Genomic DNA, 13,842 nt, shown 5'->3' with positions numbered 1-13,842 from the left:
CTATCACAAAACAACAAAATATAGACAATATATTTGTGTGTGTGTGTGTGTGTGTGTATAAAAAGGGTAAAGTGCCAAAAAAAAAATCCTGCCATATAAAAATGTGCAAGGAAAACCTATGCTGTTTGTGTGTGCATATAAAATTCATATGATTTCAAATTTTGTAACAAATTGCATTATGATGATCATTTTTGATCATTTTATATATATATATATATATATATAACTCCAAAATACCTTTAATAAAATTTGTTCATTTAAGTATTTTTTATTTTTTATTTTGCTTTTAAGAAATTTTAGGCATTCCAGTCTTCAAACTTATAAAATGTCCTTATTTGCTCAATTCAAACTTGTATAGGATTTTTTTTAGGGTTTTGGCACATTCTTTATATAATATGAGTTTTTTTTTTCTTTTTTTACATTACATAAAAAAAGTGAAAAAAGAAGAAGAAGCATACTTTACCGAAATGTGAGCATGTCTTTTTTAGGTACAAAAAGTTGACACATATTTTATGAAATACACACTTTTCAGGACCAAAATGGTGTTATGCTATTTTTAGTTAATTGGTTGAGAGTATAGGTTAGGGAACAGGAAGTTCATATTAATCCAATGTGATTCTATTGGTTAATTACATAATTTATAAGTTAGAAAATATAAATGGCTTCTATGTCAATTCTAACAACCACAAATCACCCATTAGTTATGTATATATGTTTTTCTAATAAAACTACAAAGTACCCATGACTGCAAATAAATTTTTACTTTTTGGTATTAAGTTCAAATATTTACCATTTTCATGGAGTAAATAATATTTCATCTCTTGATATGAAAAATATAATAATATTTCATCTGTTAAAAAACAAAGAAAAATAGTCCTATTTAGTTGTTTTTTGACTATAATTTTTTACTCTCTTGTAATAGAAAAAATAAATAACTAAATATAAGTTATGTTTAGTTTAAATATCCAAAAATACGTTTTCAAGATTTCTAATAACAAAACTAGTTTCCAATAATTACGAAAAAAAAAAGCTTTGAATTATATACTTTTTTTTTTACAAGCTAGAAATTTTTTTCCATGACTAATCTCCTATTTATAGAAAGCTGAATTTAAAGGCCTACTCAAGTCTTAGGCAACTTAGCTGATAATTTAATGTTAGTCTCAGTATAGGAATCTTGATTTATGTATACTCTCTTCAATTTTTAAACGAATCATTTTAAATAAATATAATGTAATAATATATTGAACTACATGTGTGATAAAAATTTAATGACATAAACAATCTATACTATCACACATTTTTTTTATTCGTATAGGATTCTTCTTACTTAATGAATAGAGTTAGAAATTTATCCAATTAATTTGATTCGAAAAATATAAAATTTCAAATATAAAATTTTAAAGTAAAAGAAAAACATTATAATCACCAAAGATATGAAGTTGCAATTACTAGTACTAAAAAATAATAATTAGTTGTCTTTCTCATAAACAAGGGCGGATCCAAGGGTGGGCGAAATTGGACTTTGGTCCACTTTAAGCCCAGCCAAAAAAAATAAAAATAGAAAAAATAGTAATGATAGCCCAGTCTAAAATTAGTCTATCCTATTTAGAAATGCTGGACGCGCCCTTGTTCATAAACCTTGCTCGTGTCACTTGGTTATTTTATGAACTTTTCATTGTCCTTGAGAAAATACATGTAGGAGTGTAGTATGATACAATTTTCTCGGTGATTGATGGGTTTTAAGATGAGTGTGATGTATAACTTGGATTAGTTTAATTGTCTATATGTCCATGTAGTAGTTGTGCATTAGTGTGTCTATAATTATTTTGTTATTGTGAGTCAGTGATGACTATCATGTAGAAATTTGTAAAGAAATTTATAAAAAAAACTGTGCATTAATGTAATAAGAATGCATTACAATTATTAAAGGGAAAATCGGGATGGACCTATTGAGGGCTCAGTGAGGGTATCTGTCTCCATTTAAACTTTTTATTTTATTTAATTTACAAAGTTGACAATATATATATATATATATATATATATATATATATATATATATATATTGTTAAAATTTTTAGATGCATCTATTCATTTTTATTTATTAATAATAGCCCAATTATATATTTTTGTTGTTCAAACTGGCTTTCTCTCGTACAATTCTCTGGTCCAACCCTAGTAAGAGGTTTAAAGTTTTACCTCGGGCCTCCAATTATATCAAGCCGACACATTTTTTTGCCTACACCCGGACTTGAACCCTTCCTCTATGGCATATATATATATATATATATATATATATATATATATATATATATTTATTTATTTATGTCAAGTCACTTTAGAGTACCCCATAATTCACCATCAGACACATACAGTAAATTCCCTAGGGCTACGATGACCAAGCACTTTTTGTCCACACCAGGACTTGAACCCCTCCTCCTTTTTGGTGTGTGGTGGTGGTATTGGGTCACATAGAGTACCCTATAGTTTACCATCGTATGAGGCACATGCAACAAATTCTTTGAGGTGGCCTCAAGGATATTCGAATTCCAAACCTCTAAGATGTGAGACGAGTTTGGTAACAACTTCAACTAGATGTGAAAACACTCAAACATAAGCTCGTATTTGGTCCTATTTTTTAAAACAGTTTATTTGTTATTAAAGAGAAAACATATAGTAACTATTTGAAAATTAGTCTTTATTATTTTATAGTTATTTAAATTCATTTTATATTTTTCAAAATAATATTTTAGAAATATTTTGACATAATTGAACCAAACATCTCAAAAACCTATCCATTAATGGGAAAGGTGTTGAGAAGGGTATTTTGGTAATTTAAACTGGTTATGTATCCTATTCCGTCTCTCAATATAGATGGAAAATAATTGTTGGCACTTGACCTTGGACTAATTGCTTTTAGTATTCATCATATTGAAATATTGGGTTTCAATACTGATCTTAATTGTAAACGAGTGACATAAATTTGATGTTTTAATTTGTGTGTACGTATATATTGTTATTTTATCTTCTGGATTTTACATATTTTAGAAGAGCAGTAATAGAGTAACCGAATCTTATTTCAAAATAGTCACAAAACTATGGGTCATGACATGGTTTGAACACGTTAGACTTCTTAAAAGTTAAGACTTAGATAATAAACCTCCTTCATAATTTTTAGCGTAATAATAGTGGATAGAAAAAGGCAATGGTGTGAGGATACAGTGGTTAAATACACAAATCTAACATATATATATATGTATATATACATGTATAAAAGTTCTCACAAATGATCCGGAATTCACACTCGGCTTTGTAACGAGTTTTCTTCTCCGATAGTTATTCAATTGGTACTCTCTTTCACAATTTTTTAAAGCAAGAATTAAGGCAAAACATGAAACCGACACAGTGATGATAGAATCGAATAAATTGGGATTTTTTTAATTAAAAAGGTTAAATAATAACACATTCTCACAACAATATCGATCGGGATTCACACTCCTTCTAGGTTTTGTAACGAGTTTTCTTCTCCAATAGCTATTCAATCGGTACTCTCTTTCACAATTTTTGCCGGCATGGTGATGATAGAATCGAAGAAATTGGGATTTTTTTAATTTTATTTTATTATATAATTTTGATAATGTTTTGTATAAATCTTCGTAGTTTATCAGATGGAATCCCAAGCCTACAAAGTTTAAAGAAAGTGAAAGTGATAAATTTACAGGATCTCAAAATTAGCTAGAAGTTTTTCTAAAAGATTAAATCTTAGTTCATATCCAAGAGACGTGTTTTATCATTTTCCATTCTAGAATAAGATTATTTTTCAATAACATTAACCCTTTTCTCTCAACTTTCATATTCTTATATTTATTTACTTATATTAATAAAAAATAATAAAATTATCTCTTAAAATTAGGATATAGGATTATTCTTTAGATTAATTGTTAGGATAAGAACATTATTTAAGGAGGTGGTAAAATATATATATTTTTTATTTTTAAGGATAATTACGAAATATTATATGCATCAAGTGATTGTACATGTTGGTAGGTACTAGCAAAGTCAGGTTAATATTGCCACGTGTCCTCTCACCAAAGCCTTATACGACCTAATACCGTATGTGAAGAGTATCGTATCCACACCTATAATCTTAAATGACCAAACTACCCTTCATCGAACTCCAAAATACTTAGTCAAAGAGGACACCCACAATGCAAATCAAAACAGCCATATTTTCATCTCACCCTAGTTGCTCTCTCCCTGTCTCTCTAACCCTCCCTGTTGGGTACTTTCTCTCCCCTCCGTCAATTTAGAATTTTGGCAGTACAGAGATAGCACAAACAAAAAAGCTTCAAATTCATCAGTGGATTCAAAGTTAGGTTCCTTTATTCAATCGTCGACACTAAGATTTTTTCTTTATAGTTCGACCTGATTCGATCGCAATCGCATATCACTCGAGTCCAGTATGGAAAATCAGACTTCGCAGGGGTTTCGAGTTTGTGTTCAAGTTTGAAGTTCGAACTCGGATCAGGTTCGCTTTTATCATCACACAGATCCATATACACATGTATACATGCATATTTACGATTAGTGACTTTGTTATTGTTTTTGATGAGTTGATTGAATTTGTTTTATTTTATTTTTATTTTTCAAAAAATAAGAAAGTACTGGGATTGTTTTGTTTATAGCCCCAAGTTAGGCATGTCTTTTGATTGCACCTTCAATATTAGTATTTCGGATTTGAAGTACAAGGACGGTCGTTTTGTCCTTTTTAATTTATTTTATGTAATATGTAGTTGTGTTGATATTTGGGTATATGAATTTGGTTTTGAATTGCATAGCTATATTGGTAAGTGGCAATCTACGTTTGCAATTTGGAATTCACTTCTATATATGCGTGTGCATACCGTGTATCCATAATTGACTCTGTAAAATAGACGCCTCTGTGTGTCCGTTATTGACGGTGTTAAAATGGGGGATTGTTTGTATGCCTTCTTTATTAGAAAATAATCTCCAAGCAGCACTAATAAATTACGCTTGATCTTGACTCGCCGAGTATAGTATAAAGCTCTTTGAAAATGCACCGTCATTGATCATTTGCTAACTAATTTTTACAGTGCACAAGTGGGATTTCCTCTTCTCCCCCCTCTCCTCTTCCCCCTTTTTGTTATTACTGAATAGAGTATTATTTTTATGTCAAAGGAAGGGCAGGATGAAAAATGTTTCTCAAGGTAGGTGTCAAGATTTCTCATGCAGAATGTATTTAAATTATTATTATTATTATTTTGATTATTAATGCATGTTTTACTGTTTCAGCTATTCTTTCTGAGTTCATGCAGTGATATTTTACTGAACTTTTTTAAATATGAAACTTCTGCACCAATTTTTTTTAACCATATGCCCTAACTTGCTTTCTAAAATTTCTTTGATGTTAGGTGATCTTGAAGTGGGAAAGTTAGACAATTCATGTAAAATACATAAACATGCATTCTGCTCTTATTATTATTATTATTATTATTATTTATTTATTTATTTTTTAAATGTGCTTTTACTCTTAATCCATTTCCCTCAAAACATTCTTATCTCATCAAATTTTGAATAGTTGTTTTTCAATCCGTCTGTTTTGAAACTGTAATCCATATGGTTTGTATAATTTTTCATCCAGTTTTGATTCTTGATATTGTGTGTTTGATTTTTTGGATTCTGAAGGGATTTATTTTGCATGCATCTTACTTCAGGTTAACCAATATATTTTATAAGTTAATTCGGGTTAAGATTTGTTTGTTTATTTTTCTGAGGGTAGAAAATAGTAAAACCTTTTGACCCCTAATTTCAGTATTATGCTAAAAATGTTAACAAGCAACATATTCTTATGAACATGGTTAGAAGGAAAAAAAAAACATAGTTGCTGATGTTTTTGTATACACTTTTCCATATCCTTCCGGATATCAAATGCCCCTTCGACATATAATAGACATTGAGGGGTTTTGCATAATATTCAGCTCCCTATTTTCTGTTTAATGTGCATCAGATTAGTTTTCTTGTCTATTTTTAGAGTTTTGTTTCAATCAGGAATATCAACCTCGTGTATAGCTCAGTTTTTTTTTGGTCTTTCCCTTTAGTAGTAGCTCAGGTTTTCTTGGACTTATGTTGGGTTATGAAAAGGCTAGTATACTGGCTCTTGGTTGGCTAAACTAACATTGATTTAGCTTGAATTGAAGTAGCTAGGGCCGCTAGGCTTAAGGGTCTCGAAATTTAAACTTTACTTTTGAATACCCAAGGAATTTTTGGTCGGTTATTATCGTTGTTGTTTTTGTTGTTGTTATAATAAATATTATTGTTTTTGTTATTGGTTGGGGACGGAGGTAGGGAACAAGGTGGTCTTCGGCTAGCAAAATTGGTAATGGAACAATTAGAAATTTGTTATAGTATATAACTTGTTTTTTGAAAGTGGAAACCCTCGAGTCAAACTCTTTTTTTAAATGATTATTTTCTCCTTTTGGCTGCCTTCTAAGGTTTGAGATTCTTTTACAAGCAGTACCCGTAATCAACTGAAGGCAAATTATTGTGCAGTTGATTATTGGCTAGGAAGGGCCTGCCGAACCTTGGTTGTTTAGAATAAATTTATGCGACCAAGCTGTCCTGTGCAATTCCTCCAGAACATGCTGAACATTGGTTGTTTAGAATAAATTTATGCGACCAAGCTGTCCTATGCAATTCCTTCAGTACAAGAGCCTTAGCAAAGAGGAAGGCTTTTAGTCAACAAATAGGCCAAATCTGATTGTTTAAGTTAGCCATATATTGTAATTAGAAGAACACTGTTCTCTTCCAGTAGGGGTGATCATAATAATAATGGGAATAAAGCCAATTCATTTTTAGTGTTGAGAAGAAGGATACTGTTTCCTGGGGCAGGATCTCAAAATGAACTTGCTGCCTCACCTCTATGCAACAATTAGTAAAGTTTGCCGTCTGTCTCTTTGTGAAGTAACAAAAGAAGAACAACTTGTCTCACATTGTTTAGGATTGTAAGGTGCGGTCTCTAGTGCTTCTAATGAAGCCAAAACCTTTAATCTCCATTAATCATGGCTTTCAGCAAATATTGTCACAGGGTTCAGTTTGTGGGTTTAGAAGTTAAATTTCCCGCTCTAGATACTCGTGCCTGCTCAACGATTGCTATCATACATCCCTAAGCTGTACATCTTGCAGCTCATTGAGCAGTTAATGTTTAGGCTTAGCCCTCCAAGTTTGGGTTGAACGAGCAATGTTTAGACTCTTCCAACTCAGTTTGCGGGCTTTCTACGGTGGAATACATGCTCCGTTGGCAACTTGGTTGAATGGCTTAATAAGTGTGTCCTTGTTCCTTTACTAGTTGCTGCTTATGATATCCATGCAAAGGAGAAGACTTCATGGAAAATGTTGGCCGCTATTGATCTTTTGTAGGAATAAATGGTGAATGAATGATATAGATAGTCACCTTTGTCAAATGGTTCCTTTTTGCTTTCAATTTGATTATCGATTATTTCAATGCGTCTGTTGTTGTTGATGTTGTTACTTGTGTTGTTTCGTTTCGGATTTCTTATTGGGCTGGGAGGGGTGCACCTAGGGTTTGCAGATTTGAGTTCATTTCTATGATGTTTAGTGATTACTAGATTCTTCCTTGATGAGTGATTTTACAAATATTTTTAGGATCTTTACCACCTAAATTCATCAAATCATCATTCAAAAATAGATTTCATACATTTAGATGATTTTTTGTTCGTTTAATATACGAGAACACCATATGGATTAATTTCGGCCTTGATAATAGAGATACTTCACCTCTATGCCCCTTTATAGCATATGAGCTGGACTTGTGGGAATCGTTAGACGTAACCTCTTTGTTCTTTTCTGTTCAGAATTATTCACGTGTTATCTTGAATAGAGACTTGAGAGATATACAGTCCATCTTATCAGATAGGGCTAGAGATGAGGATAAATGGTTTCCTTATCATAGCTCCAATTGGACAAGAGTGACTCATTCCTCTTATCTTAATTTAGTTAATTACAATAATTACTACTATTTTATTGTAATTGTACTCTAGGATATAGAAATTACAAGAAGGCCCTGTCCTACTAACTAATTGCATATAAGCTCCTCTACTACCAAATATCTACGGAAACAAACTAATTGCATACAGAAACAAGGCCCTGTCCTACTAACTAATTAATTGCAATAAGGCCCTGTCCTACTAACTAATTGCATACAGAAAAATTAAATATTGTCCCACCTAAGGCTTGCTTATTTCTCAAGTAAGCAATTTAAAATCTCATGATCACCAAAACAAATTCTTTTCAAAAGAATTTTTTTATTTATTTTTACATAAATAGTAGGAAAATAATTTAGTAAGCATTTTACTAAAATGCCCTCGCCAGGTTTAGTGATCAAATCTATTAAATTGTAACAAGGAAATATTCTATGACTCTTATTAAGAGTGAATTCCATGTTGAGTGTTCGCATGCCCACAACTCCAACATTGCCACCCAAGATACCGTGATGTTGGCCTTAAAAGTTGTCACATATTGGTAAGTAAAAATTACCAACACTGAAACTTGAATCCACTAAACCTTTCAGGATTTAGAAGTTAATGCATTTAGTATATAAGAATTACACAAAATAATGACAATAATTTATGTGATGTGATCTTATGGTGACAGTGTACTCAAATCCTAAGAAGCATGGACACGGACACGATATGACATGGATCCACCTACACTTCAAATTCTAAAAAAGTACTTCGACATGGCGTGGGCGCAACTAATATAAATATTAATTTTCATTTATATAGCTATTGAAAAAGGTACCTGTAGACTTTAATATATATATAATTTCGATACTAAAGTTATTCTAGTTAGAAAATGAAACTTTTCAAATATTGAAAAAAAAAGAAATTATTGTATATGATATTACTCTTTTATCTTGTCATTATAGTTATATTTTTGTATTACATATTGTGACATGTGTTCAATGTCATATAGTGACGTGTTCAATGTCAAATTTTTAAAGAAAAAAAGGTTGAACGCTTTGATGTATGCTCATAATGTTGTTTTTGTCATGTGTTTATTTTATATAAGACGGAGATTGTGGGATGTGTTGTTTGAGTGTCCAAAATGCGCCGACCAAGGGTTCAACATGTATTGGCCAAGTGTTCACGATGTGTCGGTCAAGTGTCCAAAATAATAAAAATTACTTTTAAATTATGGACAAGACCACAAATTGTTAAACTTGTCTAGTAGTGTCCATTAAGTGTCAGTGTTCGACATGGACACGGCACCTTGTAGAAGTGTTCATGTTTCTTAACTCCAAGAACAGTTACACACTGATCTAGAGTCAACTTCTCCAATGGTCAAGACAAACCATCTCCAGTGCGTTACAATCTTACAGATAAAGGTGTCCAACATTTATAACCGAATGAGAACACTGCCAAGTTGCAAGAAACATGTGAACTCAATTCTCATGTATGTAAAACTCATTTACACGCTTAAGTTACCTATAATGCAATTTGAGGACTATGATGCATCCCCATACAAACATATGAAAAGCAAATGCATGAATGTTTAATTTAATAATAAATCACATTTATTAATAAGCTGGCGAATTCATAAATAGAGAATTGGCTTTTCGGGCATACAATTCCAACAGTTTACGGTTGCTATGATTAAGGGAAATAAAGAGGACTGAGGATATTGACTCATGAGCAAGTGGTATCATCTATTTGCTTCTGGACTGGTACATTTACCTTTTGATCAGGGTTATTAGTAGATGCAAAACATCTGTGTATGTATGGTGGCTTGAGGGATGGTTGATGATGGTTGGAATGGATATTTTCTGGATAATAGATATGCAGCATGCTTAAGTTTTGTATATTAACCAGTGAACCCAAGTTGATTTAAGATCTGGCCAGAAATTACACTTTTCGTAATACGGTGATGTTTCAAGAAATGTTTGATGGTGGGCCACTAGTTATTACAATAACTCATAGAACTTGTTAATGTTGGTGATTCCAATACAGTATACATTTAGCTTTTGAAGTGCCAAAACGGATGCCTCAGATGATTCGGTGTATGTCATAGAATTCCATAATGACAACTGAATCAAAGGTCTCAAATCATATGAAAGTTTTTGTTTCTGATGTAATAAAATTCACAAACATGCATTAGTCTGAAAAATCCGCCATACACCATAAAGATGAGTGGTGCTGTTTGCCCATAGGGTTGCATACACATTAAAGCAATAAGCATACTAGTTTCAAGAAATTTATTAGGTGACTACTGTTTTTGGTTTTTATTTGTTTATCATTTATTCATTTAGTTATATTTTCTTTAGGTGTTTCTGCGATGCACCGCGTGGGCAGTGCAGGGAACACATCTAATTCAGTTCGCCCTCGCAAGGAGAAGAGGTTGACCTACGTGTTAAACGATGCCGATGATACAAAGGTGAGGTTTTGTTTTCATTTTCTTCCAAGTTCCCTTTTGATCTTATAAAAAATTGGGCTTTTCTTGTGAATGTATAATCATTACATGGCTGATGGGTCTGAAGGAAAGACAGTGATAGACAGATATATATTACTTCTTGTTGATAAAATTTGTGTGTTTCTGTGCAGAAAATTAACTCAAGAAAGTCTTGTCCCAACTATTTTGCGTTGCCTATACTCATAAAAAAATGTTTGTTCCTAGGCTTGTTAAAAAAAAAAAAAGGTTATGTATAACTATAATACTATGTATATTTCTTGTGAAATTTGTCATTCAGTATGTAAGGTCAACTTCCTTAATCATTCATTTAACTTCAACTTAGTACCCTTACCGTCTTCCTAGCTAATATACAAAATATGTACAGCAACAGTTATCCTTTTGGCACTATCTCTCTCTCTCCCTCTCTATTCTGTTGGTATCTGTTCCAGGTAATCCATTTGAATGCTTTAATGATTTCTGGTTCCCCTAATTTGGACATAAATCATATACGCTGTTGTGACAAAACAGCCGTGAACCAAGAAACAATCACAAAACACGACTAGAACAAGCACCACACAAGACATAAAGATTTCATGGTTTGACACAAGTTGTGCCATCCGGCGAAAGATTTCACTATTTGAAAATCAGGAGATTACAAGTTTCAGCCCCCAAACCCTAGCTCTCTTTCCCACTCTCTTTGTTGCAATTTTCAGTCTTCTCTCGTTGTTCCACTCCAAACCCCAAGCGCCTTTATATATCGGACTACAAGAGAGCAGGGTCCATGTCTCGCAACCGTAAAACTGCTCTTTTCAGGTCAACCGAGTCCGAAACAACATTCAGGCCACACCGCCACACATCATATAAGCTAATATATATACACACATATTGTTGTTGAAGCGGCTCAATGTTTTGGTTCCAATAAACACAAACAGTAAGTCATCTGTCCATGTCTTTGTTTGCATATATTATAACAATAATATGGTTAAGTTCTTTATTTTCCCCTTTGTCAATTTGGATGGGCAATTTTTAACAGCCATTTTCTTAGTGATTAAATTCATTCAGATGGCTCTAGTAACACTCACTTCATATATGTGAAGTTCAAAATTTTTGGACAGAAAAAGAAATAAACTGGTTCAGAATTTTCACACTTAATGAACAATTCCTGAGCTGTTAAGTGTGCTTAGTTAATACTTAATATCATACAGCTATTTTCTATGCTCTGAGGAGAAGCGCCTTTTCTGTTGAACCTTTTTTTATTTAATTATGCTCCAAATTTCTAGTAGTTACTATGAGATAAAGTGCCTTTTCTGTTGAACCTTTTTTATTTAAGTATGCCTCATATAAGGCTAGGGCTACCCTGTATAATTGATTGCAGAATGTCAAATTCAATATTGGTTGACATTCTAGTAGTTACTGGTTGTGCAAAACTTTACATACTTTGCTTTCTCTTGCCATGATTGTTAATTAACTGAAAGTCAAAAATTTTAGTAGCACAAATTTGGGATTTTACTTTTTACAGCTGATGAATTTATTTCGTGTAAGGTTTGCACTTATCTTATATGTTTGAAGCTTCTCTTTGTATCCACCCTACACTGTTTTGTTTTGCCAAAAGCATGATCATTTTTCTTTACATTTCTGGGTCATTATCATTTTTGGTTTCATTACTGTTGTGTGAATATAACTCTTCATGTTACTTCATTTTGGAATCTTCTCTGCTTGCAGCATTGTGCAGGAATTAATTGTTTGGCTGTACTGAAGTCACCAGCCCCCAATGGGGGCGATTCCCTCTTCACTGGGAGTCGTGATGGCACGTTAAGAAAATGGGCATTGGCTGCAGATGGTGCCACTTGCTCTGCTACATTTGAGTCGCATGTCGATTGGGTATATTTCATTCTTAAGCCTTTTACTTCATTTTCTACAATACCCATTTGGATTTGATTGAAGATTACTTGCTGCTTTTGGTGTTGTATTTTCATTTGATTTTGGTTGATAAAACATCAATAGTTTATCCATTATATCAGCATGTTGGCCATTTTTAGTACTGTGAGTTGTTGACAAAGATTTTATTTACCTTTAATTAATTTGTTTTGGGTTTTACTAGGATACAAATTTAACATGAATTCCTAGTGGAACATGAACACTGAAACCCCTCTGGAGACTCTTTAATATAGAAAGATTGAGAAATCTTGTTCTTCAGATAGAATTTTAAAGTTCTTGGTATTTAATTGGTATTTTGCTTTAGCATTGACTGGAAATTGCATGCATTGGGTTATGCAGGTAAACGATGCTGTCCTTGCTGGTGGTAACACACTTGTTTCCTGTTCGTCAGACACCACCCTCAAGGTTTGTCATTGTCTTAAACTTTTGTTGTTTGTAGAATCTATTCATGATTTTTGACTCATTAATTAGATATAATTTTCTGCTGAGATGCACCAGATCTGGAATTGCTTGTCTGATGGAACTTGTACGAGGACACTTCGTCAACACTCTGACTATGTTACTTGTCTTGCTGCAGCAGATAAAAATGTAATTTTTTGGTGAATGTTTTCTTGACTGCATAGATGAAAGGTTTCTTGTAGTGTAATCCTGTCAAATCCGGTTTCATTTGAGCTTGGAGGCATAATGCTTTTACTTTCGTTAGTTTCTGATCCTTGTATAGCGTCATTCATTATAGAGGAATGTCATTGCGTCCGGCGGGCTGGGCGGAGAGGTTTTTGTATGGGATATTGAAGCTGCACTTGCTCCCCTCTCCAAGTCGGGTGATCCTATGGAAGATGATTGTTCGAATGGTATCAATGGTCCTGGAAATTCACTACCCATTACTAGTCTACGTACTATTAGCTCAAGCAACAGCATTTCTTTGCATCCAACTCAGTCTCATGGATATGTTCCCCTTGCTGCTAAAGGCCATAAAGAGTCAGTTTACGCATTGTCAATGAATGATAGTGGAACCCTTCTTGTTTCTGGTGGAACTGAGAAGGTACATTCTGATAGGTTAGTTTTTATAATACAAATTTGATAGGGTTCTGCGATACCAGTGGAAACATCTGAGAGATTCATTCGCTCCTTTGTCTATCATTTAATGATACGAAAATGCTTGTGGTTTATTATGAGAAAAGTATCCAATTGGCGTTGCAATGTTATGATTTCCTATAGGTCATACGTGTTTGGGACCCTAGAACTGGTTCAAAGACAATGAAGCTTAGAGGGCATACAGATAATATTCGGGCTCTTCTTTTGGATTCTACTGGCAGGTTAGTTGGGCAGAGTCTGCATTTGTTTGACAATTATATCTTTAGTTGGAATATTTGGACTTTAATTTGATTTTCATCTCTATCCTGCTTGTAAAAAATAAGAATA

General features: G+C 32.8%; 1 protein-coding gene across 2 annotated transcripts in view; it reads left to right on the top strand.

The window, feature by feature from the left end:
• Positions 1–4,205: 4,205 nt before the first annotated feature.
• LOC132299822 (uncharacterized) overlaps positions 4,206–13,842 on the top strand; it is a 32,969-nt gene continuing 23,332 nt past the window's right edge. The window contains exons 1-8 of one of the 2 annotated variants that reach the window (XM_059796646.1): positions 4,206–4,525; positions 5,430–5,462; positions 10,358–10,467; positions 12,205–12,363; positions 12,760–12,825; positions 12,919–13,008; positions 13,157–13,462; positions 13,639–13,736. In XM_059796646.1, coding sequence (XP_059652629.1) covers positions 10,369–10,467; positions 12,205–12,363; positions 12,760–12,825; positions 12,919–13,008; positions 13,157–13,462; positions 13,639–13,736 — 818 coding nt within the window. In that variant the 5' untranslated portion in view covers positions 4,206–4,525; positions 5,430–5,462; positions 10,358–10,368. The remainder of the gene's footprint in view (positions 4,526–5,429; positions 5,463–10,357; positions 10,468–12,204; positions 12,364–12,759; positions 12,826–12,918; positions 13,009–13,156; positions 13,463–13,638; positions 13,737–13,842) is intronic. The other variant, XM_059796647.1, reaches the window with a different exon arrangement.

Source organism: Cornus florida, unplaced genomic scaffold, assembly GCF_030987335.1.
Source record: "Cornus florida cultivar Cherokee Brave unplaced genomic scaffold, ASM3098733v1 CherokeeBrave_3.0.0_Hap2_Chr03, whole genome shotgun sequence".
Taxonomy (NCBI): domain Eukaryota; kingdom Viridiplantae; phylum Streptophyta; class Magnoliopsida; order Cornales; family Cornaceae; genus Cornus; species Cornus florida.
Note: the sequence above shows the minus strand (reverse complement) of the source record. Positions and strands in the feature narration are given on the sequence as shown.